At 45.2% G+C, this 25,284-nt stretch overlaps 11 protein-coding genes and 1 non-coding gene across 12 annotated transcripts; 6 read left to right on the top strand and 6 right to left on the bottom strand.

The window, feature by feature from the left end:
• Nucleotides 1-56: 56 nt before the first annotated feature.
• PICMEDRAFT_47615 (hypothetical protein) lies at nt 57-7,184 on the top strand (the record flags this gene model as incomplete). The annotated part of the gene is made up of 2 exons (XM_019163132.1): nt 57-549; nt 610-7,184. The coding sequence occupies 2 exons, from the start codon at nt 57-59 to the stop codon at nt 7,182-7,184; spliced, it is 7,068 nt and encodes a 2,355-aa protein (XP_019019613.1).
• On the bottom strand, nt 7,166-10,538 carry PICMEDRAFT_14060 (hypothetical protein). Its single transcript, XM_019160202.1, has one exon. The coding sequence runs from the start codon at nt 10,418-10,420 to the stop codon at nt 7,322-7,324; it is 3,099 nt and encodes a 1,032-aa protein (XP_019019612.1). The 5' UTR covers nt 10,421-10,538; the 3' UTR covers nt 7,166-7,321.
• Nucleotides 10,539-11,180: 642 nt separating this feature from the next.
• On the top strand, nt 11,181-11,846 carry PICMEDRAFT_70129 (hypothetical protein; the record flags this gene model as incomplete). The annotated part of the gene is made up of 1 exon (XM_019163566.1): nt 11,181-11,846. The coding sequence occupies one exon, from the start codon at nt 11,181-11,183 to the stop codon at nt 11,844-11,846; it is 666 nt and encodes a 221-aa protein (XP_019019611.1).
• A 240-nt stretch (nt 11,847-12,086) lies between these two features.
• Nucleotides 12,087-12,659, bottom strand: PICMEDRAFT_14058 (hypothetical protein). The gene has a single exon (XM_019160201.1). The coding sequence runs from the start codon at nt 12,604-12,606 to the stop codon at nt 12,136-12,138; it is 471 nt and encodes a 156-aa protein (XP_019019610.1). The 5' UTR covers nt 12,607-12,659; the 3' UTR covers nt 12,087-12,135.
• Nucleotides 12,660-12,965: 306 nt separating this feature from the next.
• PICMEDRAFT_70127 (hypothetical protein) lies at nt 12,966-14,672 on the top strand (the record flags this gene model as incomplete). The annotated part of the gene is made up of 1 exon (XM_019163565.1): nt 12,966-14,672. The coding sequence occupies one exon, from the start codon at nt 12,966-12,968 to the stop codon at nt 14,670-14,672; it is 1,707 nt and encodes a 568-aa protein (XP_019019609.1).
• Nucleotides 14,673-14,784: 112 nt separating this feature from the next.
• On the bottom strand, nt 14,785-15,153 carry PICMEDRAFT_70126 (hypothetical protein; the record flags this gene model as incomplete). The annotated part of the gene is made up of 1 exon (XM_019163564.1): nt 14,785-15,153. One exon carries the CDS (start codon nt 15,151-15,153, stop codon nt 14,785-14,787), a length of 369 nt encoding a protein of 122 aa, XP_019019608.1.
• Nucleotides 15,154-15,512: 359 nt separating this feature from the next.
• On the top strand, nt 15,513-16,226 carry PICMEDRAFT_27144 (hypothetical protein; the record flags this gene model as incomplete). Its single annotated transcript, XM_019162481.1, has 1 exon — nt 15,513-16,226. A coding segment is annotated over one exon (714 nt), but the record flags the coding sequence as incomplete, so codon positions are not given.
• A 947-nt stretch (nt 16,227-17,173) lies between these two features.
• PICMEDRAFT_25979 (hypothetical protein) lies at nt 17,174-18,745 on the top strand (the record flags this gene model as incomplete). Its single annotated transcript, XM_019162425.1, has 2 exons — nt 17,174-18,160; nt 18,563-18,745. Coding segments are annotated over 2 exons (1,170 nt in total), but the record flags the coding sequence as incomplete, so codon positions are not given.
• A 613-nt stretch (nt 18,746-19,358) lies between these two features.
• Nucleotides 19,359-19,442, bottom strand: PICMEDRAFT_t9. The gene has a single exon. It is a non-coding gene; the product is annotated as a tRNA-Lys (tRNA).
• Nucleotides 19,443-20,076: 634 nt separating this feature from the next.
• Nucleotides 20,077-21,201, bottom strand: PICMEDRAFT_29931 (hypothetical protein; the record flags this gene model as incomplete). Its single annotated transcript, XM_019162612.1, has 1 exon — nt 20,077-21,201. The coding sequence occupies one exon, from the start codon at nt 21,199-21,201 to the stop codon at nt 20,077-20,079; it is 1,125 nt and encodes a 374-aa protein (XP_019019605.1).
• Nucleotides 21,202-21,427: 226 nt separating this feature from the next.
• PICMEDRAFT_82975 (hypothetical protein) lies at nt 21,428-22,347 on the bottom strand. The gene is made up of 2 exons (XM_019164996.1): nt 21,749-22,347; nt 21,428-21,674 (listed from the first exon to the last, which is right to left on the bottom strand). Exons 1-2 carry the CDS (start codon nt 22,238-22,240, stop codon nt 21,654-21,656), a joined length of 513 nt encoding a protein of 170 aa, XP_019019604.1. The 5' UTR covers nt 22,241-22,347; the 3' UTR covers nt 21,428-21,653.
• A 777-nt stretch (nt 22,348-23,124) lies between these two features.
• PICMEDRAFT_70122 (hypothetical protein) lies at nt 23,125-25,266 on the top strand (the record flags this gene model as incomplete). The annotated part of the gene is made up of 1 exon (XM_019163563.1): nt 23,125-25,266. The coding sequence occupies one exon, from the start codon at nt 23,125-23,127 to the stop codon at nt 25,264-25,266; it is 2,142 nt and encodes a 713-aa protein (XP_019019603.1).
• Nucleotides 25,267-25,284: the final 18 nt, after the last annotated feature.

The following is a 25,284-nucleotide window of genomic DNA, read 5'->3' as shown; positions in this document are numbered from 1 at the left end:
AAAGATGTTTCAAAACCAACTACTGGACATCTACCCGACGAGTTAACACTACAAAAATGTCAGCAGAGACGCTGCAGAAGCTCTCTAATATCTTGGATACCCTCGTATGCCAAGAGTCTCCTGGCAAGCAACGAGACTCGAACTCCATTAACGCGTTACTTTCCTCGGTGCTTGTTTCATATGAGAATAGGAAGCTCGACAGAGACTTAACTCTCGGAGGGGACAGCGACCTGAATGAGTCTGTTATAGTAGGGAAGATATTTGCAGCACTCAAGTCGATGTTCAGCAGAAACCCTTCGTTGCTCGTGGAGAACAACCGCCATATAACCGTCCTCAAATCTGCTTTCCCCTTCTTCAACTGTCTAAATTGCTCGGTAGAGCTGGCCGATGAGGTGCTATTTGTCTTGATCCAAATTTGTTCGGAATGCTTCAGAAAAAATCTCCTCATATACAACAGGTTGATCTCTCAACAGAGAGAATACATCATAAGATACTTGGAATCTCTTCTTTCAGATATTATCAAATCCTTCACTAATTCTGATAGCTCTGGTTTTAGCTCGTACGATTCAACATGTGAGCAGAATCTTGACCTTGACCTTGAACTTAAAGCAGTATCGATAGAAACGTTTAGCAAGGTCAATGTTTCCAAAATAGCCAAAATCGCAATAGCAATAAAAATTACCCAGTTTCTGGTTCATCCTTCTATTTACAAACTGTTTTTTGTACAGTATCAATCCTCGTATATACTGGATTCCTACCTCTCCAAGTGCTGGTTTTGCCTCGAGAATATCATAGTCAATGTCAAATTCACGACAGAAAACGTCGAAACCATATCTTTGCTAGACAATCTCTATTCAACATTATTACTGTCAACCGTGAACAGCTACTGTAACGATAATTCTTTCCAATTTAGTAAGCTACAGCTGGCTGTTAAGTCTTGTCACTTTTTGCTCAACTGGTCCCTTTTAACTAATTTCGATTCCCTACAGATTGTCCTTGCTCAGTGCTTGCTCAAGCTTGCCTTGAACTTAGATTCTTTGAATAACATCGACTACCTTTGGAGAAATATTGGGTTAACAAAAAACTCAGTCAGCTACTTTTCGAAACTTATAGAAAAAGTTTCACATCATGAATTAAAAAATGCAATGAGATTGCTAAGTAACGCAAATTATCATAACTCAGAAGAACTCAACAGTCATTTCCCGAGGTACACGGTTGCCGAATTCCGCACAATAGAATTGCAGTCCTTACACAAGAGAATGGAGCAAACTTTTTTTTACAAGGATTCCAAATTTGATGGTTTTACTGAAGAGCTTACCCCTCATGTAATTGATGAATATGACTTAGGTCTTTCCAAAATCACAGCTTCTATTTCAAGCCTATCGACCATAGACATTATAAAAACAATTAATAGGCTCGGGAAGTATGGCTGCTACATTACGGGTAACTACGATCTCAACACCCAAACTTGCAAACTCTGTGATTCAAACTTCAATATTACTTCCTATGTTTCTAAAAATGTCGATATAAATAGGCCGAAGACTACCTCAGATCCTAGATTCCAGAAATTATACAGCTCCTTAGAAGCAATCACAAGCAGTTATTTTGATACAGATAATAGTAGCATCCTTATATCACTTTTGATTGCACTAACTAGAGTATTCAGAGCTTTGAGGCCGCCGAAACTTGAAGGTAAATTTTGGGAGCTCTTGAAAAGAGGTTTTGAAAACAAAGTTAGAGAGATTCGTCTTTTGACAGTAAAATTGTTTCCTCTTGTAATTTACTGTCCTGAAGACCAGCAATTCGAACATGATTTAGATCTGATTTTATCACATCTTTTTACCTTCTCTCCTAATAGCTCGAATCTTCATGTTTTCGAAGGATACATCTCAAGTTTGGGTGAGTTGCTAGTCATTAAATCAGTTGATTCTAAATATTATATCATACTTAACCAATTGATTAAGTTTATGAGTGACTCAGACGAATTTAGGTCTAACTTAGCAATATACGAGCTCAGAATCGTTGCAGCCACAAAAAATGTCACTCCTTGGCAAATTGTAGAGCCTTTTATACCATTGCTCAGTCGAGACATTGTTAGAGCTAGAAACTCTAATCCCGGAATTTTGACCAATTTTTGTGCTGCTATTGAAATGAACTTATCATTGTTTTTGGAAAGAACTCTTAAGTATACAGTTCCATTTTTGATTAATTGCTACAAAGAGGACCATATATCCTTTATTGCCACCTCGATCAAACGCTCAAAATCAGACTTAATTAGGACAGAGCTTGATGAAATACTGGCCTACTTATTTGCGACTTATGAGGATATTTCTCATACAAAGATCCTTAACATATTATCGATTTACGACCCTTACTATAAAACCATCAGTTTTGATGATTTGTTAGTTGCTTGTAAGGGCCCATACTTTCTTTACAACCTACTTTATCACTACAATTCAGAAGCAGGTACTTTTGAAAGAATCAAAAAGGCCATAGGAATGGTGAGTGTTACTTTAGGATATGGAACTAGTGAAAACGAAGCCACCCAAAGAATTTTGAATCGATGGTTATTGATTATAGTCCAGATGGTTTCCACAACCTTGAATGACCAGAAAGGATATAATCCCTTTACTGTTAAGATCAGGGCCATAAAATCAGTAACTTGCCTGTCGAAGTTATGCACTAAATTTGATGCATGTTTGGGTCAAATCATAACCGCATTACAATTGGCTTCAAAGTATGATGAGCTAAGAACTGAGGCATTATTATGCATAAAATCAATCATCAACACTGTTAACCCTAGAAGTGTGGAATTCATTTTTGACTCTTTATTGTCTCAATTCATCCAGCAGTTTAGCTTGTTCTCCGATAGAAATAAAGCATTAACGACTGATATCATCTTATCATTGCTGAAAATTGTGCCGAATAAAGATTTGAGTTACAGATTTGCACTAAAGAAGCTTCCAAGTATGCAAATGATCAATTTTCAGCATGTGTCTGACAGAAAACTAGTTGCAGATTTCAGAATTAGATTAAAAAGTGATAATAAATGGATCATTGAGCAAGTATTGGATGACCTAGTTGAATACTTAGAAAAGGGCCAAATAAAATTCCACCAAATGTTAAAAGAAGATGAACTTTTGCTGAGCTCTTTTATGTCAATCATAGACACCCTTGTTACAAATTCTTTCAGAACAAATATCAGTGATGCAGGCTCCCAAATATCATACAAGTCGGCCAAAGCAATTTCGTTACTTGGCAATTTAGATTTGAATAACTCATCAGCTTTATCCAGGCATTTTACACATAATACTTACGACAACGTTACTAATTTTCTTTTAGTTACGGATTTATATCCCAAAAAAAATTCAGAGCAAGAAGTAACACTTATTGAATTCTCAACTCACTTTTTGAAAAACATTCTTGTTAGATCATTTGTTTCTTCCGTAAATCCTGAAGAGCAAAGACTTTTGGCTTATACTATACAAGAATATCTAGCTATTTTTCAATTTCCTACAAAAACGTGGGAGAGTCTTGATGACTTGACTAAAAATATTCTGGAGCCATTGAAAGTTACAAGGTATAAGCAAAATTTCAAGCTAAAGCTATCAGAGTATCCAATTTACAAATCTACGAAAGAATACTCGGTATGGCTGAAAGAGCTAACAGCAAACTTACTGCATACATGTACGGTACTTGCTGAAAAAGTCACCAAAATACCCACCCAAATAGAATCAATATGCTCAGTCATACCGGTATTGGATCTAAGTATTTCCAAATTTGTATTACCTTATGCAGTCTTATTTCTGGTGATTATCGAGCCTGAAAACAACATTCATAAGAAAAATATTCACAAAGAATTTATGCAGATTTTAGAGCAAGAGTTGAACACTATTAGTAATGATGTTGTAAAAGAATGCTTGAAAAAATGCGCCATTGTTATACTTGAAATACTACAATTTTTGAAAGCTTGGATTAGCAAAGCTAAAGAAGAAGAAGATGCTATAAAAGCAACAAATAGATCAGGATCCAAAAATAAGAGAATGTCCATTCAACGAGTGACAAAATTTATTGATTTATTTCCAACTAATGTTTTGGCGAAAAGATGTGCAGAATGTGATATTTACGAAGGGGCAATCTTGTTCTTAGAGAAGAGCTTAAAGCAGAATACAATTGCTAAGGAAGATTTTTTTTCAACCTTGAAGGATATGTATGTTGAGCTTGAAAACTACGACGAATTACATGGAGCTTTGAAAACTTTTTCCACTAACAGTTTGAATGACAAACTTCTTCAATTTAAATACAATGAGGATATACAGGTGTCAAATGAATCCTTAAATGCGATTGCCCAATACGACTTTGAGGGCGTAATTAACACAAATGTTGAACAGTTAGATAGCAGTAAAGGCGCAGTAACTGAGTTGTTTGAAGTGTTGAGCAAAAATTGCGAATACGACCAACTATTATTGAATTTGAAAAACTATACAATGAAGTCAGAAAATGAAACAAATATGGGCCCTATTAATCAAGAATGGGTCTTGCAAGGAATTCAAGCTTCGATCTTCACGGGGGACACAAACGACTTGAAAAAGTGGACAACATTGAGCCAAGAGTCCAATGTTATTGCAATACCGGGCTCTGACTTGTCGATTTACTATGAAATTGCTGTTGGACTTATGGCACTGAAAGACTCATCAGTTCCTCGTTGTCTCAAACATTTGGAAGAGGCTGTTAAATATATTGGTTTGGCTATTTCCAATTCAGAGAATATTACACATAGGAAGATACCGGATTACATGGTCTTGCTACATGCACTGTATGATTTCAAGTTACTTGTCAGAATGGATGAGAGAAATGATTCTACAATACAGCATTTGAAACGCAGATTGCAAAGCTCAAAAAAAGATTTCAAGTCAATTTGGAAGATCCATTCTATGAAGAGTAGCATTTATCGGTTGCACAGTGATCCTGCTTTTCAGGAGCTATATAAAGATTCATTGATCGAAGGTTGCATGATTCTAAGAGAAAATGGAAAGCTACCTCAAGCCACAAAGTTAATCACCAAAGCCCTTGTTCTGAATGATAGTAGCACCACAGGGGAAATGACCCAAGCTTCCACCCTTCTCATGAATGTAGAATTTTCCAAATTATTTTGGGCTCAAAATGATTATGAAACCGCCTTGAAAACAATGGGATTGGTTGTCAAAGACATGAGCAGCAAGAATCCATATTTTCTAGATTTTTCTTTGACATACCTCAATTGGTTAGATATATCTGCAGAGGGAAGTAGTGATTTGATAAGAGAGAAGTATAATATTCTGCTAAACGATAAAAGATTCGAACGTTCTGCAGAAATATATTATCAGTATGCGGTTTATCTCAACAAGTTATTAGAGGCACAGGTTCCTGATGAGGCCGACGGATCGTTGGATATTCAAGTGATTAAATACTACATATTAGCTGTTAGCTATTCAAAAACCTACGCACACGAGATACTACCAAAAGCAATCACTTTATGGTTAGATTACTACAATAAATATTTGATGCTTGATTCGAGCTCTAAAGTTACTCGAAAATTGATTGACTCAAGAAGTAACACATACCAGAAGATAAATTTAACCATTGAGAAGTGTGTTTCAGAGTTAGGATGCAAGTGGTATATTGTCTTATCTCAAATCATTTCCAGAATAACGCATGATGACAAAAAAATTACAGACATTATATCTAAAGTGATAATTGAGTTAACAGTAAAATATCCATGGTTATTACTTTATTCAGTTTTTGCACAAGCCAGGTCTGTTGACAATAATAGAAGGAAAATAGGTACAAGTATTTTAACCAAATTGCAAGATACGAGGATTGCAGCTACTAATGGCACTCCTCAACTATCAAAACTCATTGCTTCGGGATTGATTTTACTTGAAGCTATTATGTCAGTCTGCAATGCTACCCATAATTACAAGCATCCTAAATCGGGTAACTTATTCAAAGATTTATACAAAGACTTGAATTTTGATTACCCAAGAGATTCAGAGTGCTGTGCTCTTGCTCTACCAATTAAATACAACATGGATTTGTTATACAACTTAAGAAATGATGTTGAGAAGAGAGTCATCTTTTATATGAAGTTCCACGAAAAGGTAAAAATCCTTTTTTCGTTACAGCAACCGAAAAGGGTGAAAGTAACAGGCACGAACGGCTCGTTTTATTACTTATTATTCAAGCCTCGTGACGATTTACGTAAGGACAATAAAGTGATGGAGTTTTCAACTGTCATGAATGACTTGCTAGCTAAAAACTATGAGACTCAAACCAGAAACATGCAAATCAAAAGTTTTGCTGCAACTCCATTAAATGAAACCACTGGTATCATTGAGTGGGTTCAGAACTTTATTACCCTACGTCCCATTATAGACAAGCAATTAAAAAGAAATGGCATAACGTTGAATATGAGAAGCATGAAAGCTGAGCTTGGTGAAGCAAAAGAAGATGATAAATTGAACATTTTTGAAGCTTATCTCAAAAAATACCCTCCTGTCTTGGGTGAGTGGATGGTTGAGAATTCACCAAACATCACAGAATGGTACAAATTTCGGTCGCTATTTACCAGATCTTTGGCAGTAATGTCTGTGGTTGGTTATCTCATTGGCGTGGGTGATAGGCATTTGGACAATATAATGTTGAATAAAAACACAGGCATGATTATGCACATTGATTTTGACTGCATGTTCGAAAAAGGGAAGAAATTGAGTGTTCCAGAAATAGTGCCATTTCGGTTGACTCCTAATCTAGAAGAAGCAATGGGTGTTTTAGGTTTTGAAGGATCGTTCAGAAAATCATGTGAGCTAACAATGTCTTTGATAAGGGACAATGAAAATATTCTCATGAATTTCCTTGAAAGTTTCATCCACGATCCACTTATGGATTGGAGAAGTAACAATTCCTCTGAGAGAGGTGGTGAAGAACGTAATCAACTGCGTATCAAGCGGAATCAAGAACGTGTTTATAAAATTTTAAGGAGAAAAATTTGTGGTATATTGACCAAGGACGACGATAATACGGGTTATCGTGACAGTGGAGGATTAAGCGTTAGTGTAAGTTTCCAAGTTGACTTATTAATACAAACGGCAGTCAGTCATGAAAATCTTTCCAAAATGTTCTTTGGTTGGATGCCATTTTTATAGATCTATATATTTTGTTGAGAGATCACTACTAGATTGTTGAGCATTCTTTTATAATTGAAAAACAAAATTACAGAAGGTTAAAAAATTGTACAACTTACACAACAGTGTGGAAGTAAGGTATGGCACAGTATACAGTTTCAATCACTAAAGGCTTCTTCAGACAAGTCATCACTATCTGCAACATCGTCGTCGTCTTCCTCGACACTGGCATCATCATCATCGTCGTCTTCCTCTTCCTCTTCATCCTCTGCATCTTCACTGTAATCTTCTTCATCTTGAGGGTCTTCGTCACTTGGATCAAAGTCACTCTCTGCGGTTTCCTCTTCTGCTTCTTCTTCGCTATCCCCGTCACCTCCTAAGAAAGACCAACCGCCATCTTGGAAAAAACCAAAAGGGTCACTTTGAATAGTCTTCATAATTGTCGGCCAGTTCAAATTAACAGGACCTTCACTGTAAGGTATATCAACGTCAGTCAACCAAGCTTTCACATCTTCCAATGTTTCCATCGGGATTGTACTTATATGTACAACAGGGCGTGAAAAATCTTTGAATACAAATACCATATCAAAGTTCTTCAACCCAAACTGCACACGTTCAAGGTGAGCAATTTCGACTTCTTCAAGTGTGATAACCAAAAATGGCAAATCAACGAGTTGAACAAGACAGTCACGCGTAGGTAAGCAAACCACTGCAGAACGACTTGGAACACCTTGAAATCCTAATTCTCTGAAAGGAATATCCAAGTCAACCAGACCGCCGGATGTATCAGCTATAGCTTCAGCAAAGGCACGAAATTCTTTGTCTAACATAGCCCGACGACGTCTCTCCTCTTGTTCTTGTTCAAGTTCGTCTTCATCGCCATAACGATATTTACGTTTTCTATTACCTGTCTCATCAATAGACATGTCAGTTGCTTCACGGTAAAGCTGGACATCATATGTCTTCTTCTTACCAATCATTATTGGAGTACGTAAATGTGCATGGATGATGACAAGCAATTCACCTTTACAAGACTGGAAGAAGAGGTGCTTTATATTACTGAAAAGAACATCAACTCTTTGATCTCTGGTTAGTGATTGGTAACGAATACCATTTTGATGGATAGTGACAAACCCGGGGAAACGCTTGGTGTCTGGTGTTGGACGAACAAAAACATTATCCAATCTTTTAGGTCTGTTAACTTCAATAAGTGATGCCTGAGAAACAACATCTGCTCTTTCACGTTTTTCAGATTCACGCTTGACAGCTGATTTCTTCATTTCGCTGATTCTTTTCAAAACTTCAGTCATACGAGCACCATCTTTAGAACGGAAAGTCAAACTACGTATAAACTGTTTATCTTCACCTGATTCGTATGGCAATTCTTCACGCTTGGTGATCATCAAACCCGGAGAGTTGAAGTTCAAACGCAGATGAGTATAGTCTCCTTCTTCAATTTTCGAACCGTTCTTGTAAGAGTTTATATGGAAAGGAACAGGACGGCCCATTATTGGAAGTATAATAGTTTGATTTTTTGAATCGATGTGGATCTTGAGATCTTTGACATTGTTTGGAATCTGGGATTCACGGACGTAGGATTCATATCTTTTGAAAATGGCACGTTGTTCGCTGCCGTCTTTAGCATCCTCGGGATTGAAACGTTCTAAGCCCTCTTTTTGCCTTTTAGAATGAAGTTCGGACTGAATTTCTTTATGTATCTGTATTTGACCTTCTTCTGCATTGTTCTGTTCTGATCTACGTTTTGCCTTCAAAACACGTGTATTACCAAAGTTTTCAGTTTTCACAGAAGGTTCATTTTTCACCTTTGTGGATGAAGATTTTGAGGATTTAGATGATTTTGAGTCGGTCGATTTTTCTGACTTGATTTTGGAACCACTGGCCTCGAGTTCTCCCTCTTCCTTGATGTTGTCGTTCTCGTCAAAATAAAAGGCAATTTCTTTCTTCAATTTCGGGGACTCGGTAAGAATAATTGGCTCTGAGCCCGTGATTCTAACTGTATCCGAGAGTAAAAGAGCATATTGACCTTTTTCTGAATCTTCGAGATTGCTGAAGCCCAACACCAAGTTGACAACAGAATTTTCCTTGAATACTCTGTCGTTCTTGGCGTTAATCACACCTGCAGTATCTCTAAAGTCTATACCTATTAGGGAACCAATGTTTTTCACAAAATGATTTTTCAACTCTGGACGGTTTTGCTCGATAAATTGTACGGCTTCACCATAAACATCGCTGAACTTGGCACCGTCTTTCAAGGTCGCAAAAAGGTGTTCTTGCAGGGAAAACAAGAACTCGTAGTTTTTTTCCATTTCCTTTGAAGGGGCAATGAGGAATGTTCTAGACAAAGATGAGCAATAGTTGCTGTATCTCAAGCCCAACGAAGCCATAATAACGGGTCCAGAAAGCTTGTCGTTGGTCGATTCGACAGAGAATTTCAACTCGTACTTACCGTTGGACTGGACAATGGGCTTGTAGCACCAGTCTAGGTTGTTCAGATCGAAGTCCTTGCCTAGCTTTTTCATCGCCTTGTTCGTTTCGATGCTTTTGAAGAACTTGGCATCGTCAATTTTATTCTCAATCTTGTCCACCAGCTTCGAGTTGGAAACGTTCAGGTCCTCATCGACAATCTTGGACATCTCATCGGTGAAGAAGCTCATCATGTTGACAGAGGTCCTTGCTGCGGTTCTGAGGTTTCTCTGCTCCTCCTCGTCTTTGAACTCGAGAGTTTCCGAGACGCCGAGAGAAACGTCTTTCAAGTCAAACTTCGCCTTGTGTTCGTCCCACAGCGGGTTCCACTCGTTGATGAATTTTCCCTGGTACTTGTCCTTCGAAAGAACCCCGACTGAGTTGTTGCCTTCCGAAATGGTGTTCTCCACCTCCTTGAAGAACTTTTCAAACTGATTCTTGTTGTGCTCCGGGTCCTTGTTTCTCGAGAAAATCACAATGTTGTTGCTGCTGCTGGCTGAACTGACCAAAGGCTGCAAATACTTTGCCTTGGAAACCGACGTGACAAAATAGATCTTCTTGTTCGTGATGTAGATGGCTGTGGCGGGAAACTCGTACCCCAAAAGCCACGTGTGCATGACAGTGGACTTCTGGTACGGGTTCGAGTCGTCTGACGAGCCCACGACAATGAGCAGCCCGTTTACCTTCTGGAACGATTCATTGGAGAAGATGTTCTTCTGGATCAAATGCAACCTTCTTCTGAAAAGCGCCGGGTCGATGGCAATGTCCGACATTGGGTGCGGTGGTAGTGCTTGTGTGGTTGTGTGCGTAAGCAGCAAACAGCAGGCCCTCCGGTAGTCTGGCCCTGTTCTATCCTTGCCTCTGCTGCCTTCTTTTCCTTCTTCAGTGGCGTCTGCTTCTTCTGCCGCCATCCTCCCGAGACGTTCTCTCGGCTCCTCTGCTTCACTACTGCGTCCCCTGCCTCTCTGCCTCTGCCTCTGCCATTTCCCTGTTCTCCGGCAAAACGCGTCGCGAAAAAGGGGAAAAAACTGATTACGTAACGGTGCTGACGTAATGTCTGGTTTTTTCCCTTTGGCGGTACGGGGTGCACGGATGTTTTCCTCTTTTCTAGTTGGTACAACACGCTCCCCTGTCGTGACGGTGTCCCTCCTCGCTGCCTGGCTAGGGAAACAAAACAAAGTCGCATCTTGTGGCCATCCTGGCGGTTCTCAGCCAACTGGCATGTTTCCCCCGTGCTTAAAAAGAAGGAGCCGTTGATCGCAGCACAGAGAGAGTTTTGGCCGCTGCTCCCGTTACCCCGTTTCATCCCTCTTTGCAAACCACAACAGGACTTCTTACAGACCTCCTGCCAATTAGGAATTCAATAGCCCGTTCTGCAGCCGACTGTCCTCTTTAAGATTCCGCCCACAGACCACTCAGCAGATAGAGTAAGAGATAGGTAGACAGATAGATTGATACCCGCATTTGTGATCCAGCAACGAGACACAGAAAGCAGCAAGCGAACGAACAGCGACAGACGATCCAGATCCAAACATGTCGAAGGCAGACGAATACGGCTACGACTACGAATTTCTATTCAAGATTGTGCTTATCGGAGACTCCTCTGTAGGTAAAACGAACTTGCTCTCGAGGTTCACCAGAAACGAGTTCAATCCAGATTCCAAGGCCACCATTGGTGTGGAGTTTGCCACCCGCACGCTTGAGATCGACGGCAAGAAGATCAAGGCCCAGATTTGGGACACTGCTGGCCAAGAGCGTTATCGTGCGATCACCGCGGCCTACTATAGAGGTGCAGCAGGCGCATTGGTGGTGTACGACATCACGAACTCTGACTCGTACGAAAATGTATCCAAATGGCTAAAAGAGATGAAGGACAACGCAGACTCGAACATGGTGATAGCGCTAGTTGGTAACAAGAGCGATTTGAGTCACCTGAGAGCCGTCCCCACCGACGAGGCACAAAGCTTTGCTACCGAACACAGCTTGTTGTTTACCGAGACCTCTGCGCTGAACGCAGACAATGTTGATTTCACGTTCATACAATTGGTGCAGAACATCTACGAGATGGTATCGAAGACCAAGTTCGACATCAACGACGAAAACGGCGCCAACGGCAATGATGTTGCAAAGGGAAAGACTATCCAATTAACTCCTGCTCCAAAGGACCAGAAGGTCTCGAAGAACTCGAACTGCTGTTAAGCAAGCCGATTTGTACACTAGTGTCGAAACAGAAGGAAGAAAAAATGGAAAAGTTACTCTGCTTGTGTTTTTTTTCTTCCCCTCCCTCCCTCCTCTTTCTCCTCTATACATACATCCCTTCATACATATACTCTTTGTATTTTCAGAAATAAGCTTTTATCAATTAATCTACCAGCACAGATTGATTTTCGTGGCAAATCCAAGTGGTTCTTTTTTTTTCTTCAAAGTTCGATATAAAATGGTCCGACAAATACAATCGTTTTTAGAAATACATGAGAGAAAGACACTTCTACTTCTTCTCCTCCTTCTCCTTGAAGTCTTCGTCCTCGTCCTCCTCGTCTTCCTCGTCCTTCTCGCCACTGTCCTTCTTCGCCTCTCTCATCTCCGCCTCAACTTTCGTGTAGTCAATCACCTTCCCCCTAGTTCTTCTCCCCTGCGTGATGATGTTCGTGGTGTCAATCTCGGCAAGATCGTCCTCCTCTTCGTCCTCCACAATCAACTTTTCATCGTCAATCTCCTCTTTCTCCTCGTCGGTGTCGTCCGAGTCCGTCTTTGGCTCTTCCAAGTCGTCGTACCTTGAGTGTCTACCGTGCTTGCTCTTCTTCTTCTTCTTCGGCTTCTCGGCGTCGCCATCGCCGCCGGCGGCTTCGGTGGCCTTTCTCTTTTCACCACCATCTGTTGCAGCAGCATCAGCAGCAACAGAAGTTTCTTCCGTCTTAGTTTCCGCAACTGGGTCCTTGATTTCCCTTCCGTCAGCCATTTTCTGAATAATGTGCTCGTGTTTTTTTGATTGTCACTTATCGTTGCTACCAGCTCTCCGTCCTTTCGTTCCATACGAATCCTTAACCGTGCCCCTGCCCGTGTTCTTGGCCATTCCTTCTCTCTCACGCCGTCTGCGTAGGCCTTCTCCGCACACCCGCCACACCCGCCTCGCCTCACCCGCCACATCGTCTCAATAGAGACACATCCCACTAGAAAGTTTACATCACTCGGTTTCCCCAGCTTCTGCATCGGATCATCAGGAGAAGAATGGCAGGGCAGCTGGCGTCAGCGGGTAGAGCATCGGAGAAACGGCGCAGAATTGCAAAAGGCAGAACACAATTTAGAGGTCTTAAAGCGATGGTCTCAAATGCAAGGTCTTCGAAAAACAAGGCCAAATCGTCCTCGACGGTGTCGACATATGCCGACCCACTAATGACGCTACTTCACTCCTCGGATTTGAACAGAGACAAGCAGCTGTCGGAAACACTATATGAGTACATAGACGACATAACAGACATGGAGTTGAAGAAGTGGTGCATTGACTCATTGACGGTGCTTCGAAATTTGGAAAAAATCGAGACGCAGTTAGATCAATGGGAGTTTCACACTTTGGACTTCACGCTCGAGGTAAATAGTCAATTGCATAAAACATCTTCGTCCTCTTCTTATTCGACTTCTTCAGCAGCGGGTAGCGAGAAGAGCGACTCAATTCGCCGGAAGCTGGCAAGAAGGGTATTAGATAAGTCGGTAAAACTAAGGGATTTGCTCTCGCAGCAGAAGGAAGGAATAGATTCGAGCATTTTCAGAGCAAGGCATCTGTCTTCCACCAGTCCTGCAAAAGTCATCACAGATGCCGGAACGATATTAATAGAATTGACAATGCGTATAGTCAAGCTGGGTAAGCATCTCGATGAACAGGTCACGGTGGGTTATTCCAGGGCCAAACTGACAATCATAGGATCCGAATTGAAGAAGCTGGTCACCTCGGATCCGTACATCATAGACAAAGACGTGGTCCAGAACTACACAACGTTTGTCAACAATTTGTTGAACCAGTTGAACATGGCTGTTGCACACAACGACACAGTGGTGTTATGGGAGTCTGTTGCTATCATAGGAGATGTCGAGAAAATGTTTGAAAGTATGAAGCAGAACACCTCTATGGCTGCGAGCAAGGAAAAGAAGCCCCAGGGCGGAGAAACTCGCTCCGACAGGCGGCAGGAACAAGAAGCGGAGCACAAAGGTGATGGTGATGGTGACGGGGATGGTTATGGTTCCAGATCTCCCTCATTGCACGATTTTTCTCCTGAAATGGTAGAGATAGATTCTTCCCCGATTGTGGAAAACAGCGGCTTGAGCAACGACTCTGGCCTCAACACTGATACGACGTTGGTCAACTCAGAGTGGGGCATCTACGGCGATGCGAAGAAAGAAGTCACAGTAGCACACATCAGTGCCAAAGAGATATTTCACGACGATAATGATTTGATCCGCACGAAAATAACAGAACACATACCGGAGCTGATTCAAGCGTTCAACAGGCAGGCTCCAGCGAGGGCCAAGCCGGAAGCAAGGAAGGAAACCAGTGCCAGCAAGGCCGACACCACAAGCACAGATACCAAAGAAGACTGGAAACCTCAGGAAAGCCAGCACGGGCCAGCAGAACCAGAGGAGCAGGAGCAAGAGCAGCCGAAAGAAGAAGGATCGTACTTCTCGTCGTACTTCAAACCCTCGATCTTGAACGCGTTCTACCAGCCGCAGCTGAAGGAGCCGATCTACGTGAACAAAGAGAACCTCCCCGGGGGCCGGGCCAAGGAGACCGTCGTAGAGAACGGCAACCTGCTCACAAACGCCACTGTTGCGGTGCGGCTTGACCAGATGTCCTTCGACGACCGCAGCAAGAACGAGCTTCTGGAGCGGGAGCGGGGGATACGCAGGCAGGAGGCCGTGCTGGACTCGCAGCTGAGCGCCCCACGTCCGACGTCTTCGTCGTTGCTGAACCAGCTGTCGTCCTCGGTGCTCGCCAAGTCCACCTGGCCGGCCCACCCGCCGGGGGCGGCCTGACGAGCCCGCACAGGCATTATCATGTAGGAGGAGTGTGTATGTATGTATTAGGCAGTGGCTACTTTGATACACGTTTTATATACAGTGGCGGGCGCCGGTGCAGGCGCTCCCGCTAGCTCGACTGCGACATGGACTGCACCGCTCTCGCGTACGAGCTCCCCGGGTTGAGGTTCGTCTTGTCGTCGACCCTGAGCAGGTTGACCCGGATCACTCTCGGGTCGTTTTTCAACGACCGGATGATTTCTCTCTGCACCGCACTCGACGAGTCGAACAGCATGAGAAAGTGCGACCCCTGGAAGTGCTGCTCGCCGGCCTTCGTCATGATCTTCGGGAGCGGCCGGCACCCGAGCGACTGAACCTCCCGGACCACGCCCTTGTTGTTGATCACTAGTTTTCCGATGGTGGACGCCAACGCCTTGGCCTCCGTGTGCACCTGCAGCGGGTTCGACACCCGTGCAATCGCAATCAGTTCGTACAACATCGTCTGCTGCTGCTGGTTCTCTGTGTTGTGGTGCTGCCGCTTGCCTCGCTTTCTCTATCTCCCTCTTTTCTCCTTTCTCTTCCTCTTCTTCTTTCTACTCCCTCCTCATTCCGTGCCCTTTTCGATTCATGTTGCCCGTTTTTTTCCACACACCTGGCAAGCTCAAGGCCGCGGAAAAAAGTGCAAGCGGCCGATCGGCGTAAAATCCCCTTTTCCGCGGCCACCGAGTTGAGGCTCTGCTGGTTCTGGGGGGGCGATAAAGGACGGGGGGCAGCAGAATAGGAAAAGAACGGGGTCAGAGAAGAGAATGGAGCAAGAAGGCGACAAGAAGGGAGCAGGAAGAAAGGAAAGGAGCAGCAACAATGTTCCAGTGGATGTTCGGGAAGCGGCTGACGCCGCAGGAACAGTTACGGAAGAACCAGAGACAGCTTGAACGGACGCAGAGAGAGCTTGATCGAGAACGGGTGAAGCTGCAGCAGCAGGAGAAGAAGCTTGTGGCAGAGATCAAGAAGTCTGCGAAACAGGGCCAGACGAAGACGATGAACATCCAGGCGAGGGACTTGATCCGGACGCGGAAGCAGATCACGAAGTTCGAGAAGATGAAGATGCAAATGCAGGCGATCTCGCTGCGGTTGCAGACGATCCGGAGCTCGAACGAGATGACGAACTCGATGGCGAGCGCCACGCGGATCTTGAGCGGGCTCAACGCCGGGCAGTTGAACCTGTCGCAGTTGAGCAAGATCTCGAACGACTTCCAGCGCAGCATGGACATGATGGACCAGAAGCAGGAGATGGTGGACGACGTGATGGACGATCTGATGGACGACGAGATCGACGACGAGGACGAGGAGGAGATCGACCAGGTGGTCGGGCAGGTGTTGGACGAGCTCGGGGTGGGCCTCAACGACAAGCTCGGCGACTTGTCCGTGAGCAAGACGTCGCCGGGCGCCGTGGCTGCGGCGGAGGCACACGCCCCGGCCCGTGCGGCCGTGGCGCTTGGCGATGCCGGCAGCGCCGGCGTGGGCGACGAGGACGAGCTCCAGGCCCGCTTGAACAGCTTGAAGAAGGGCACATAGACGGCCCCAGCGGGAGTGCGTCCGTCCCCGTTTCCGGCGCCTGCGGCGCCGCTGGCGCTGCACGCCCCCCGCCGTTCTGTGTAGCAAGCAGACACCCGTCCGTTGGACACGAACACGAACTAAACAAGTAACCCCGTCGCCACGTAGCCGTCCCCACCGTTCTCCGGCGTTCTCGTGCATCTCCGCCGGCTCTTCTCCGTCCCAGCCTCACCGGCGGGGGCTGTCCGATGCGGCGGCGCGGCCGCTGCAGCTGCGAGGAACACGCTATGGGACGAGACAACTGGCCGTGGAGAAGGAAGCAGACAGTGCAGGGCTTGCACAGCACAAGAGCCTGGTGACGGTCTCCGTCGCCACCACCACAGCTCCCACCGCCCGTGAAGTGTGCCCCGTGTGTCCCTCTAGTGTTGTCCACCGCTGTTGCTGCACCCTTCCCTCCTAGCAACCCCGCCCCCAGCGACCACCCTGCCCATTGACGTCACCTCCGCCGTTTGTGCACAACATCCATGCCGCTTCTGAACAAAGACAGAGACACCAAGAGCAAAGCCGCCGCAAAGAAGGAGGACGACGGACACCACCGCTTCTTGAGCAAGCTCAAGGAGCACGTCACCCACAGAAACAGCGGGTCCTCCTCTGCGTCCGGGTCGGCGTCGGCATCCGCCCCCTCCTCACGGTCGGCGTCCCACACTAAGCTCCCTGCCTTGAAGACCCAGGCCAAGGCCGACCCTGCGTCGAAGTCGCCCAAGTTGTCGAAGTCGTCGGCGTCCCTCAGCAACTCGCACAGCATCCGCCGCCACCTCCACATGGACAAGGAGCAGGAGTCCCCCCGCCCCGGCACAGAGACCCCGCAGACCCCGCAGACTCCGTTGTCCAAAGAGGAGATTAAGAAGTCGCTGGCTGAGGCCAAGGTAGGCCTTCCTTCCATCGACGATGTTCCGAAAGTGCAGAAGAAAATGACATACAACCCGTACGGCCTGAACAACATCGCCCCAGGAGGCAACGCTAAGGCGAAGTCCCCGCTACGCACGTTCACCATCGACGGCGCCGTCGAGGACGCTTCGAACGAGTTGCCCAAGCCAATTTCCGACCCAAACGAGTACTTGCCCGAAAACTTCAGGGTCGACGACCCGCTCTTGACCGACACGTACCAGTTGACTCCGAACGAGAAGAACATCGGCACGGGCGCCTCGGCCTCGATCAAGAAGATCAACAAGAGGGGCAGCTCGAAGGAGTTCTACGCTCTCAAAAAGCTGATTTTGTTCAAGGGCGAGAAGCCCGAAGAGTTCTACGAGAGAGCAGCCAAGGAGTTTATCACCCACAAAAACATCTCTGCAGGCTTCCACATTGTTAACTGCGTGTCTTTGGTGAGGATCCCCCACATACCCTTCCCGCAAGACATATCAGGCGGGTGGGGATTGGTGTTGGAACTCTGCCGCACAGACTTGTTCTCCTTGATTGAGAAAAAATCCTGGCTCACCTCCAAATCGTCTGAAAAGCTTTGTCTCTTCAAGCAGATCGTATTTGGATTGAAGTTCATGCACGACCACGACGTCGTCCACAGAGATCTCAAGCCAGAAAATGTTCTAGTAGACCAAAACGGAATAGTTAAGTTGACCGATTTTGGTGTCTCCGAATATGGACACGAAACTCCGGGTAATTTCCACTCACCTATCGCCATGACTGTCCAATTGGTGGGCTCCCCACCTTATCAACCGCCCGAGGTCCAGTCTCTCAACGGTGTCGACCGTACCAAACGTACTCCTTACAACCCTTTCCTCATGGATTACTGGTCCTTGGGAATCATCCTTTTTGTGATGTTTTACCAGAACGTCCCTTTTCCTGAGTCAGATAAAAAATGCCAGGAGTTTAGAGACTATGACATGTCTTATGATCAATTTTCCTCGCGTCATTCAGCATTCAGAAAGGATAAATTGGTTCCTAACTTGGTTGGCTCATCTCCACAGATAACTCCAAAAGGTACACCTGTTTTGGAGCCTAGAAATGGAGTCGGCTCCAATGCTAACTCCGCCAGCATCTCGAGAATTCCTTCCATCCAAAATCACACTGTTCCTTCCTCTGCTGCTATCGCACGCTCCTCCAATGTTCCCTTGCCATCGGCTGGCTCTGCCCCTTCTGCAACTGATAACACTCTTCTTTCTCATGTCAACAATGGCACCGAAAACGGTAAGGGAACTATCAGGCCTAAGTCAAGCTCAACCTCTAGTTCAGATCTAACAAGAGCTTCTTCGGTAGCTTTAAATGACCATCCTAAGCTATCGGTTTCAAATTCTGTAGCTCCTTCGACCTCCCAGCTGAACATTTTTGGTTTAAACAAGATCCCATCCCCAGGTCCTGAATACAGATATGCCAAGAAATTCCCCTCACCTCAAGTTGCACGTATAGCTTGGCGTCTCACAGATCCTCGTCCCGAAACGAGATGGGGGTTATACGATCTTTTCTCAGATGATACATTCCAGAGCTGGGAAATGTGTGTTTCCGAGGAAAACAAGGAAGGTTGCTTTGTTCATATTGATGGAGAGAATTCATCGGATGATCACGAAGATGATACACATACACACGCTATCAGTAATGCTGAAGATGATGAAAGTAGTGTCAACAAATCTGATGCTGAGGATGGTGATAAAATGGTTGTTGTAGACGAAGTTGATGACACGAGCACCGACGATCTATTGGAAATCCCTGTCCAGAGAAGTGAAACCGTCCAATCTTCTGCTACGAATGCAATTCAAATGAAGTCTGGAGAAAATATAATTCAATTGGCCAATGATTTGAGAAATGGGTTGCTAATAACACCAAATGAAACCACGAAAAAAGCAGCATGTCATTCATTGAAAAAACATCAGCACTTACCTGCATTTTAAAAAACAAAACAATTATTCTATCAGAAAGAAAAGTAAATTTCAAAACTTTTTAATACAAAGGAGAAACCACAGGTCAGTGGGTCACAGTCACGTACAGTTTGTATTTATATATATTTATAATTTTTGATTAGGTTGGCTTTATAGTTGATTTATTAGTCCCATTCATACCCCTGGATCAACTCATAATAGAGGAAAAAATATTTATATCTAACTCTAAAACCTACAAATAGAAAAAAACACTAAAAAAGAAAGCCCGATGCGGGGCTCGAACCCGCAGCCTTTTGATTGCTATCAAATTAAGAGTCAAACGCTCTACCGATTGAGCTAACCAGGCTTTTGTTGAAAAAAAATATTTGGACTTTTCTATTTTCTTATGTACAAAGCTTACATAATCCAAACCATACTTTTTTTGCTTTCCTTATCAATTTCTTTTTTGAAAACTTTGGCTATTATATAAACAAACTTTCGGGAAGGTAAACTTGCCTTACATAAGCATTATCCAGCAATAGCCTGCTGCTTAGATTTGTTTTGTCCAAAATTTGTGATAAACTCGTCAGATCTTTAGTCTTTATAAAGGCATTATATAATTAATCTGTATAAAGCAAAAAAGAAATAATACGTTAAAATCGTAAACATGTAGAGCATTCCTTTAAAATAGGAGAAAAGGCAAATAAAGGCAAAAAAGAAAAAAGAAACGGAAAACACACCAGCCAGCAGTTCGATCATATCAAATGATGATGTATGACGAGCTGAATAAATAAATTTTTATGATTTGTATCATAATTTAGAACCACCAAGAAAATAGAAAAGGAATTTTAAGCATTCATAATTAGAATAAGTCTAATATATGAAAAATGGTATAATTGTTTGTTTGCCTGTTAGTTCGTTAATTAGTCAAATGATGATGACGGTGATGATAGTGTATAAGGTAGGTGGGTAAGTATAGGTCCGCTGAGTTCTCAAGAAAATCATTTTTTCCCTTTCTTCGGCTTCAACAACTCGAAACTGCACATCAGTTTTTTGTTCACGTTCATGACTGCCCCCCAATTTCGGAATTCACCACAATAATTGGGAGCAGAGAAGATTGTGACAAGTCGTCTATGACCATAAAATTCATAGCCCTCTTCGACAACCATATGACCACGAGCAATCAAATCAAAATCGAGGTTAGCACAAAACTTTTTGACAACGTTTTCACTGAAACAGTACGAAACACCTCTGTCATTTTGCTTCCAATCGTTGGTGAACTTCGTCCTTGATTTTGATTTTGATTTGGGCTTGAGATCTTTATCCTTCTTGGAGCTTGATTTATCAGAGATATCTTGCGGGTCCGACCATAAAAGATCTGCCAATAGCCCTTCATCTGGTATATCTGTCGGCCTCTGGATTTTCTTGATTTGGCTCAAATCTTTCAACTCTGGAGAAAGTCCGCCATGAACACAGAAAATTTTGTCTGCTATTGTGGCGGCCACAGGTAATGTGTTGAAGACGTCGACAAAAAGTTTCCAGGTTCGAACACCATTTGAGGTTCTTCTTTTACATTCATCGTAAAATCCATACATTTTGGTAATGTCTGCGGATTCATGATTACCTCTCAAGAGAAAAAAATTTTCAGGGTACCTGATTTTCAAGCATAGAAGAAGGACCATTGTCTCCAAACTTTGCTTACCTCTATCGACGTAATCGCCCAGAAAGAGGTAGTTTGAGTTTGGGGGGAAGCCACATAGCTTGAAGATTCTGAGTAGGTCTTGGAATTGGCCATGAATGTCACCCACAATTTTAACTGGTGCAGCCAACTCCAACAACATTGGCTGAGACATGAAGATTCTGCGGGATTTTGCACAAATGAACTTGATTTCGTCGTTGGTCAAGTTGAAGGTTTTCGGGTTTTGTTTTGAAAGACCAGCGGCGACTAAGTGCTCAATTATTGAGTCTAGATCAATGTTTGTTGTGGATGATTTGGATGGTTTGGTAGTTGTAGTTGTAGCAGAAGACTTCGACGGGGGAGGGTGTTTGATTTTCGGGTCTAGAGATACTTTTGGGGGTGTTGCTGACAACGAGGCGTTGATCAGCGGAGACTTGTTGATCTCCATTTGGAACGGAAGTTCATTTGAGTTTGTTGAAGAAGGAGAGGTCGAAGGAGTCGGGGAGGCAGACGAGGACGAGAAGGAAGACGAGTGGGCGATCTCCTTGATCGAGTACAAGGACTTAGGGACGTTCTTGAGGGCGACGCCACCGCTGTTGTTGTTTGAAGCTGAGGAGATGGAGGAGAGGGAGACGGGGGTGAAGCAGGAGTTTGCTGAAACGGTATCGCCGCCGTCGTCATCTGAGGAGTTGCTGAGGCCTAACAGGGCATGCGAGGATGCGGGGGTGGAAGAAAGGGCACGATTCTTCACCGGGATGTTTGGGATGCTGCTGGGGTGACTTTTGGTCGGATGTATGGGCAAGGGGTCGGGGTCGTCCGAGAGCGCCGAGGTGGCGCCCGCGGACGTGTTGTTGTTGGTGCTGTCATTGTTGGTGCCGGAGGAGGAGTTGTTACATGAGTTTAGATCGTTTCTGCTGGGCGAGTTTCCCATGGTTCACCAGAGGAAAGAGGAACGAAACGGAGGCGGTAGTCGTGCGGTGGAGGGCCGTGTGAACAGGGGTTGTGTAGCGTAGAGTCGGGGGAGTAGCAAGCGGTTGTAGAGGTGAAAGATGGCTGTATTGGTTAGTCCTGGTGTTGGTCGTGGCACCATGGAATGGCACAGGCAGACAGGATTTTGCCACAAGAGAAAACCTCAGCCTGCCAGTCAGCCAGCGCAGCCAGATCCCCCCTCTCTGCCTCAGCGCCACCGCACCACACAACTCGGCGGAGAGGCGGCTGACCCTGACTTTTTCTCCCTTTTCCCTCTTTCTCTTTTTGGCTTTTTTTCCCTGTTCCCCTTTTTCCCTTTTCCCCGTTTTCGGACACCACACTCCTAGGTGTCGCGCCGCGACAGTTCTCCAGTCGCGCTCCCAACCACAGCTCACGTGCCACATCACGTGACCCGCTCGGGATTCAAGCAGCCTTTTACGCTTCTGCCTTTTTTTCGTCATGCCGCCGGGGGCCATCGCAGATTTGCGGTTTAAACCGGCTGCCGCCGCGGCACTCATGCACCCGCCTAAGCGAGTGACTAGCGCGTAACGGCTGTCCGCTTAAGTCCGCGACGACCCAACAAAACCGCCGCCAAGCACTCGCCACTTGCCCAACAACGCTTGGCCCCATTCGGGGCGCCCCGCCGCTTGCTTGGATGTCGCTTCTTCCGATTTCCTGCTGTCGCCTGCCTGCTCGCTGCCGGCGGCGGCGGGGGGCTACCTTCGCTCTACTGCTATGTTCCTGCTGAAGGCCGGCGGCCGCAAACCTTCGTCTTCTCTGCTTCTCCGCTTCGCCCGGCGGCGTGCCGGCGGCGCCCTTCCTGTCCCTGCACATCTGCCCCCCTTGCCCCCCGGGAAAGGGCCCTTTGGGCGCTCCAAGCCGGCCGGAGCACGTAGCCACCTCCCCCTCCCCGCCTCCACCGGCGGTGCCACTCTGCAAGTCCGTCCCCGCCAGTGACCGCCCGGTGACAACCCCCGCCCCGTCCGGCTCGGCTTTTGCCAGGTACGGCTAAGACGTCAGCCTCCGCCACGGTCAGAAGATGGAAAAAAGTTGGGCTTTTCCTCTCCTCGTAGGAGGGGACGTTTTCTTGGTAGGGAGGGAGGGAGTTTCTGGGCTTTGCCATTATCTAAGCTCACGCCAGTCTGTGCCACTACCGCTGCTACTTGATCATATTCATCCCGTGGGATTGTCCGGCTTACATATCGCTTTTTTTGCCACACACTGTACTGTTTTCTTCTCGTATCGCCTATCTAAGGATAAACAAACCCGCAGACGAAGGCAAGACCCGCAAGCTACATCGCTATAGCGTACACACACCAAACACAACAACACAAGTGCTAAAACAACGACAGCCACTACTTCCGCAAGAGAAAAATAGACAGACCCCCATACAACACACAGAATGGTTTTAATGAATGTGCCTGTCGGAGAGGCAAAACCGGGCGAAACGGCGCCAAGAAGAAACTACAAGTTTAAGAACGCCGCCGTGACCAAGCCAAAGGGCTACTCGTGCTCCACCGTCTACGAGTTCTTCAACGAGGCCGTTTCCAAGCACGGGAAAAACAGACCCTGCCAGGGCTGGAGAGACTTGATCGACATCCACGTCGAGACCAAGAAGGTCACCAAGATTATCGACGGCGAAAAGGTGTCCGTCGACAAGAAATGGTTTTTCTACGAGAAGTCCGACTACCAGTACATCAGCTTCGGCGAGTTGCAGAAGACTATCAACTACTACGGAAAGGGTCTGCTCAAGATCGGCCTGAGCCCCTCTGCGGAAAACAAGTTGCACCTCTTCGCCTCCACCTCGCCTTACTGGATGAGAACTTTTCTCGCTGCGCAGACCCAGAGCATACCAGTCGTCACCGCATACGACTCTCTCGGGGAGGAGGGCTTGACCCACTCCTTTGTCCAGACGGGCTCCACGACCATCTTCACCGACAACGACTTGTTGGTGAAGCTAATCAACCCGCTCAAGAAGGCAACAGAGGTTAAGTACATCATCCACTCCGAAAACCTCGACCCAAACGACAAGAGAAGTGACGGCTCCCTCTACAAGAACGCCGTGAAGGCCATCGAGGAAATCAAGAAAATCAGACCAGAAATCAAGTTCTACTCCCTAAATGAAGTCATCAAACTCGGCCAGGATAACGACGCCACTATCGATGTCCATCCCCCAAAACCTGAAGACCTCTCCTGTATCATGTACACCTCAGGCTCTACCGGTGTTCCAAAGGGTGTTGTCTTGTCCCACGAAAACGTCGTAGCCGCTATTGGAGGTGTCGGTGGTAACATCCCAGACACTTTGATCGGCACAAGAGATAGAGTCATCGCTTTCTTGCCTTTGGCTCACATTTTTGAACTGGTCTTTGAAATGCTTGTCTTTTACTGGGGTGGTATTGCTGGGTATGCGAACGTCAAGACCTTGACCGACGCCTCTTGTAGAAACTGTGAAGGTGACATGAAGTGCTTCAAGCCAACCATTATGGTCGGTGTTGCTGCAGTTTGGGAGGCGGTCAAGAAAGGTATCATTTCCCAGATCGAAAAGCAACCTTCTACAACCCAGAAGGTCTTCTGGGCGGCATACAATGCCAAAATTGCATCCAAAAAGTATTACATTCCTTTTGTGCCTTCATTGATTGACACTTTGATTTTCAAAAAAATCAAGCAAGCTACAGGTGGTCAGTTGCGTTTAGTGCTTAACGGTGGTTCTCCAATTAACTCCGAAACTCAAAGATTCATCACCAACACAATCGCAAAAATGTTGATTGGTTACGGTTTGACTGAAACTTGTGCTAACACTTGTGTTTTGACCCCAGAACTGTACGAATACGATGTTGCAGGTTCATTGGTTGCGTCTGTCACCGTCAAATTAGTTGACGTTCCAGAGGCAGGCTATTACGCCAAGAATGACCAAGGTGAAGTTTTAATCTCTGGTTTGCCAGTCATGAAAGAATACTACAAAAACCCTGAAGAGACGAAGAAGGCCTTTGAATACGAAAAGGGTTGGTTCAGCACAGGGGATATTGGTGAATGGACTTCTTCTGGTGCTTTGAAGATAATCGACCGTCGGAAAAATTTGGTCAAGACTCAAAATGGTGAATACATTGCGCTAGAGAAATTAGAGTCTATCTATCGGTCCAACAAATATGTCTTAAACATCTGTTGTTATGCTGATGAAAACAAGGTCAAACCCGTCGGTATTGTTTTACCAAATGAAGCCCAAGTCAAGGAGCTAATCTTCGACTTAGGTCTCGACAAAAAGGCAAAGAAGGCCGATGACGTCGAAATTGCTCACTACTTGCATGACAAGAAGCTCCGCCGTGAATTGACAAAGAGCATTCTTGAAACAGGTAAGACAGGTGGCTTAACTGGTATTGAACTCATCTTGGGTATTGTCCTTGTTGATGAAGAATGGACCCCTGAATCGGGATTTGTTACATCCGCTCAGAAGTTACAAAGAAAAAAGATTTTGGCAAGCGCCAAGGAGGAAGTTGACAAGCTATATGATGATAATGAGGCAAACACCACGTCTTGCAAACCCTAATTTTTCCAAAGTTAGTTT

The sequence above is a fragment of the Pichia membranifaciens genome, assembly GCF_001661235.1.
Source record: "Pichia membranifaciens NRRL Y-2026 unplaced genomic scaffold PICMEscaffold_1, whole genome shotgun sequence".
NCBI lineage: Eukaryota > Fungi > Ascomycota > Pichiomycetes > Pichiales > Pichiaceae > Pichia > Pichia membranifaciens.
This window is presented reverse-complemented; position numbering and strand designations above follow the sequence as displayed.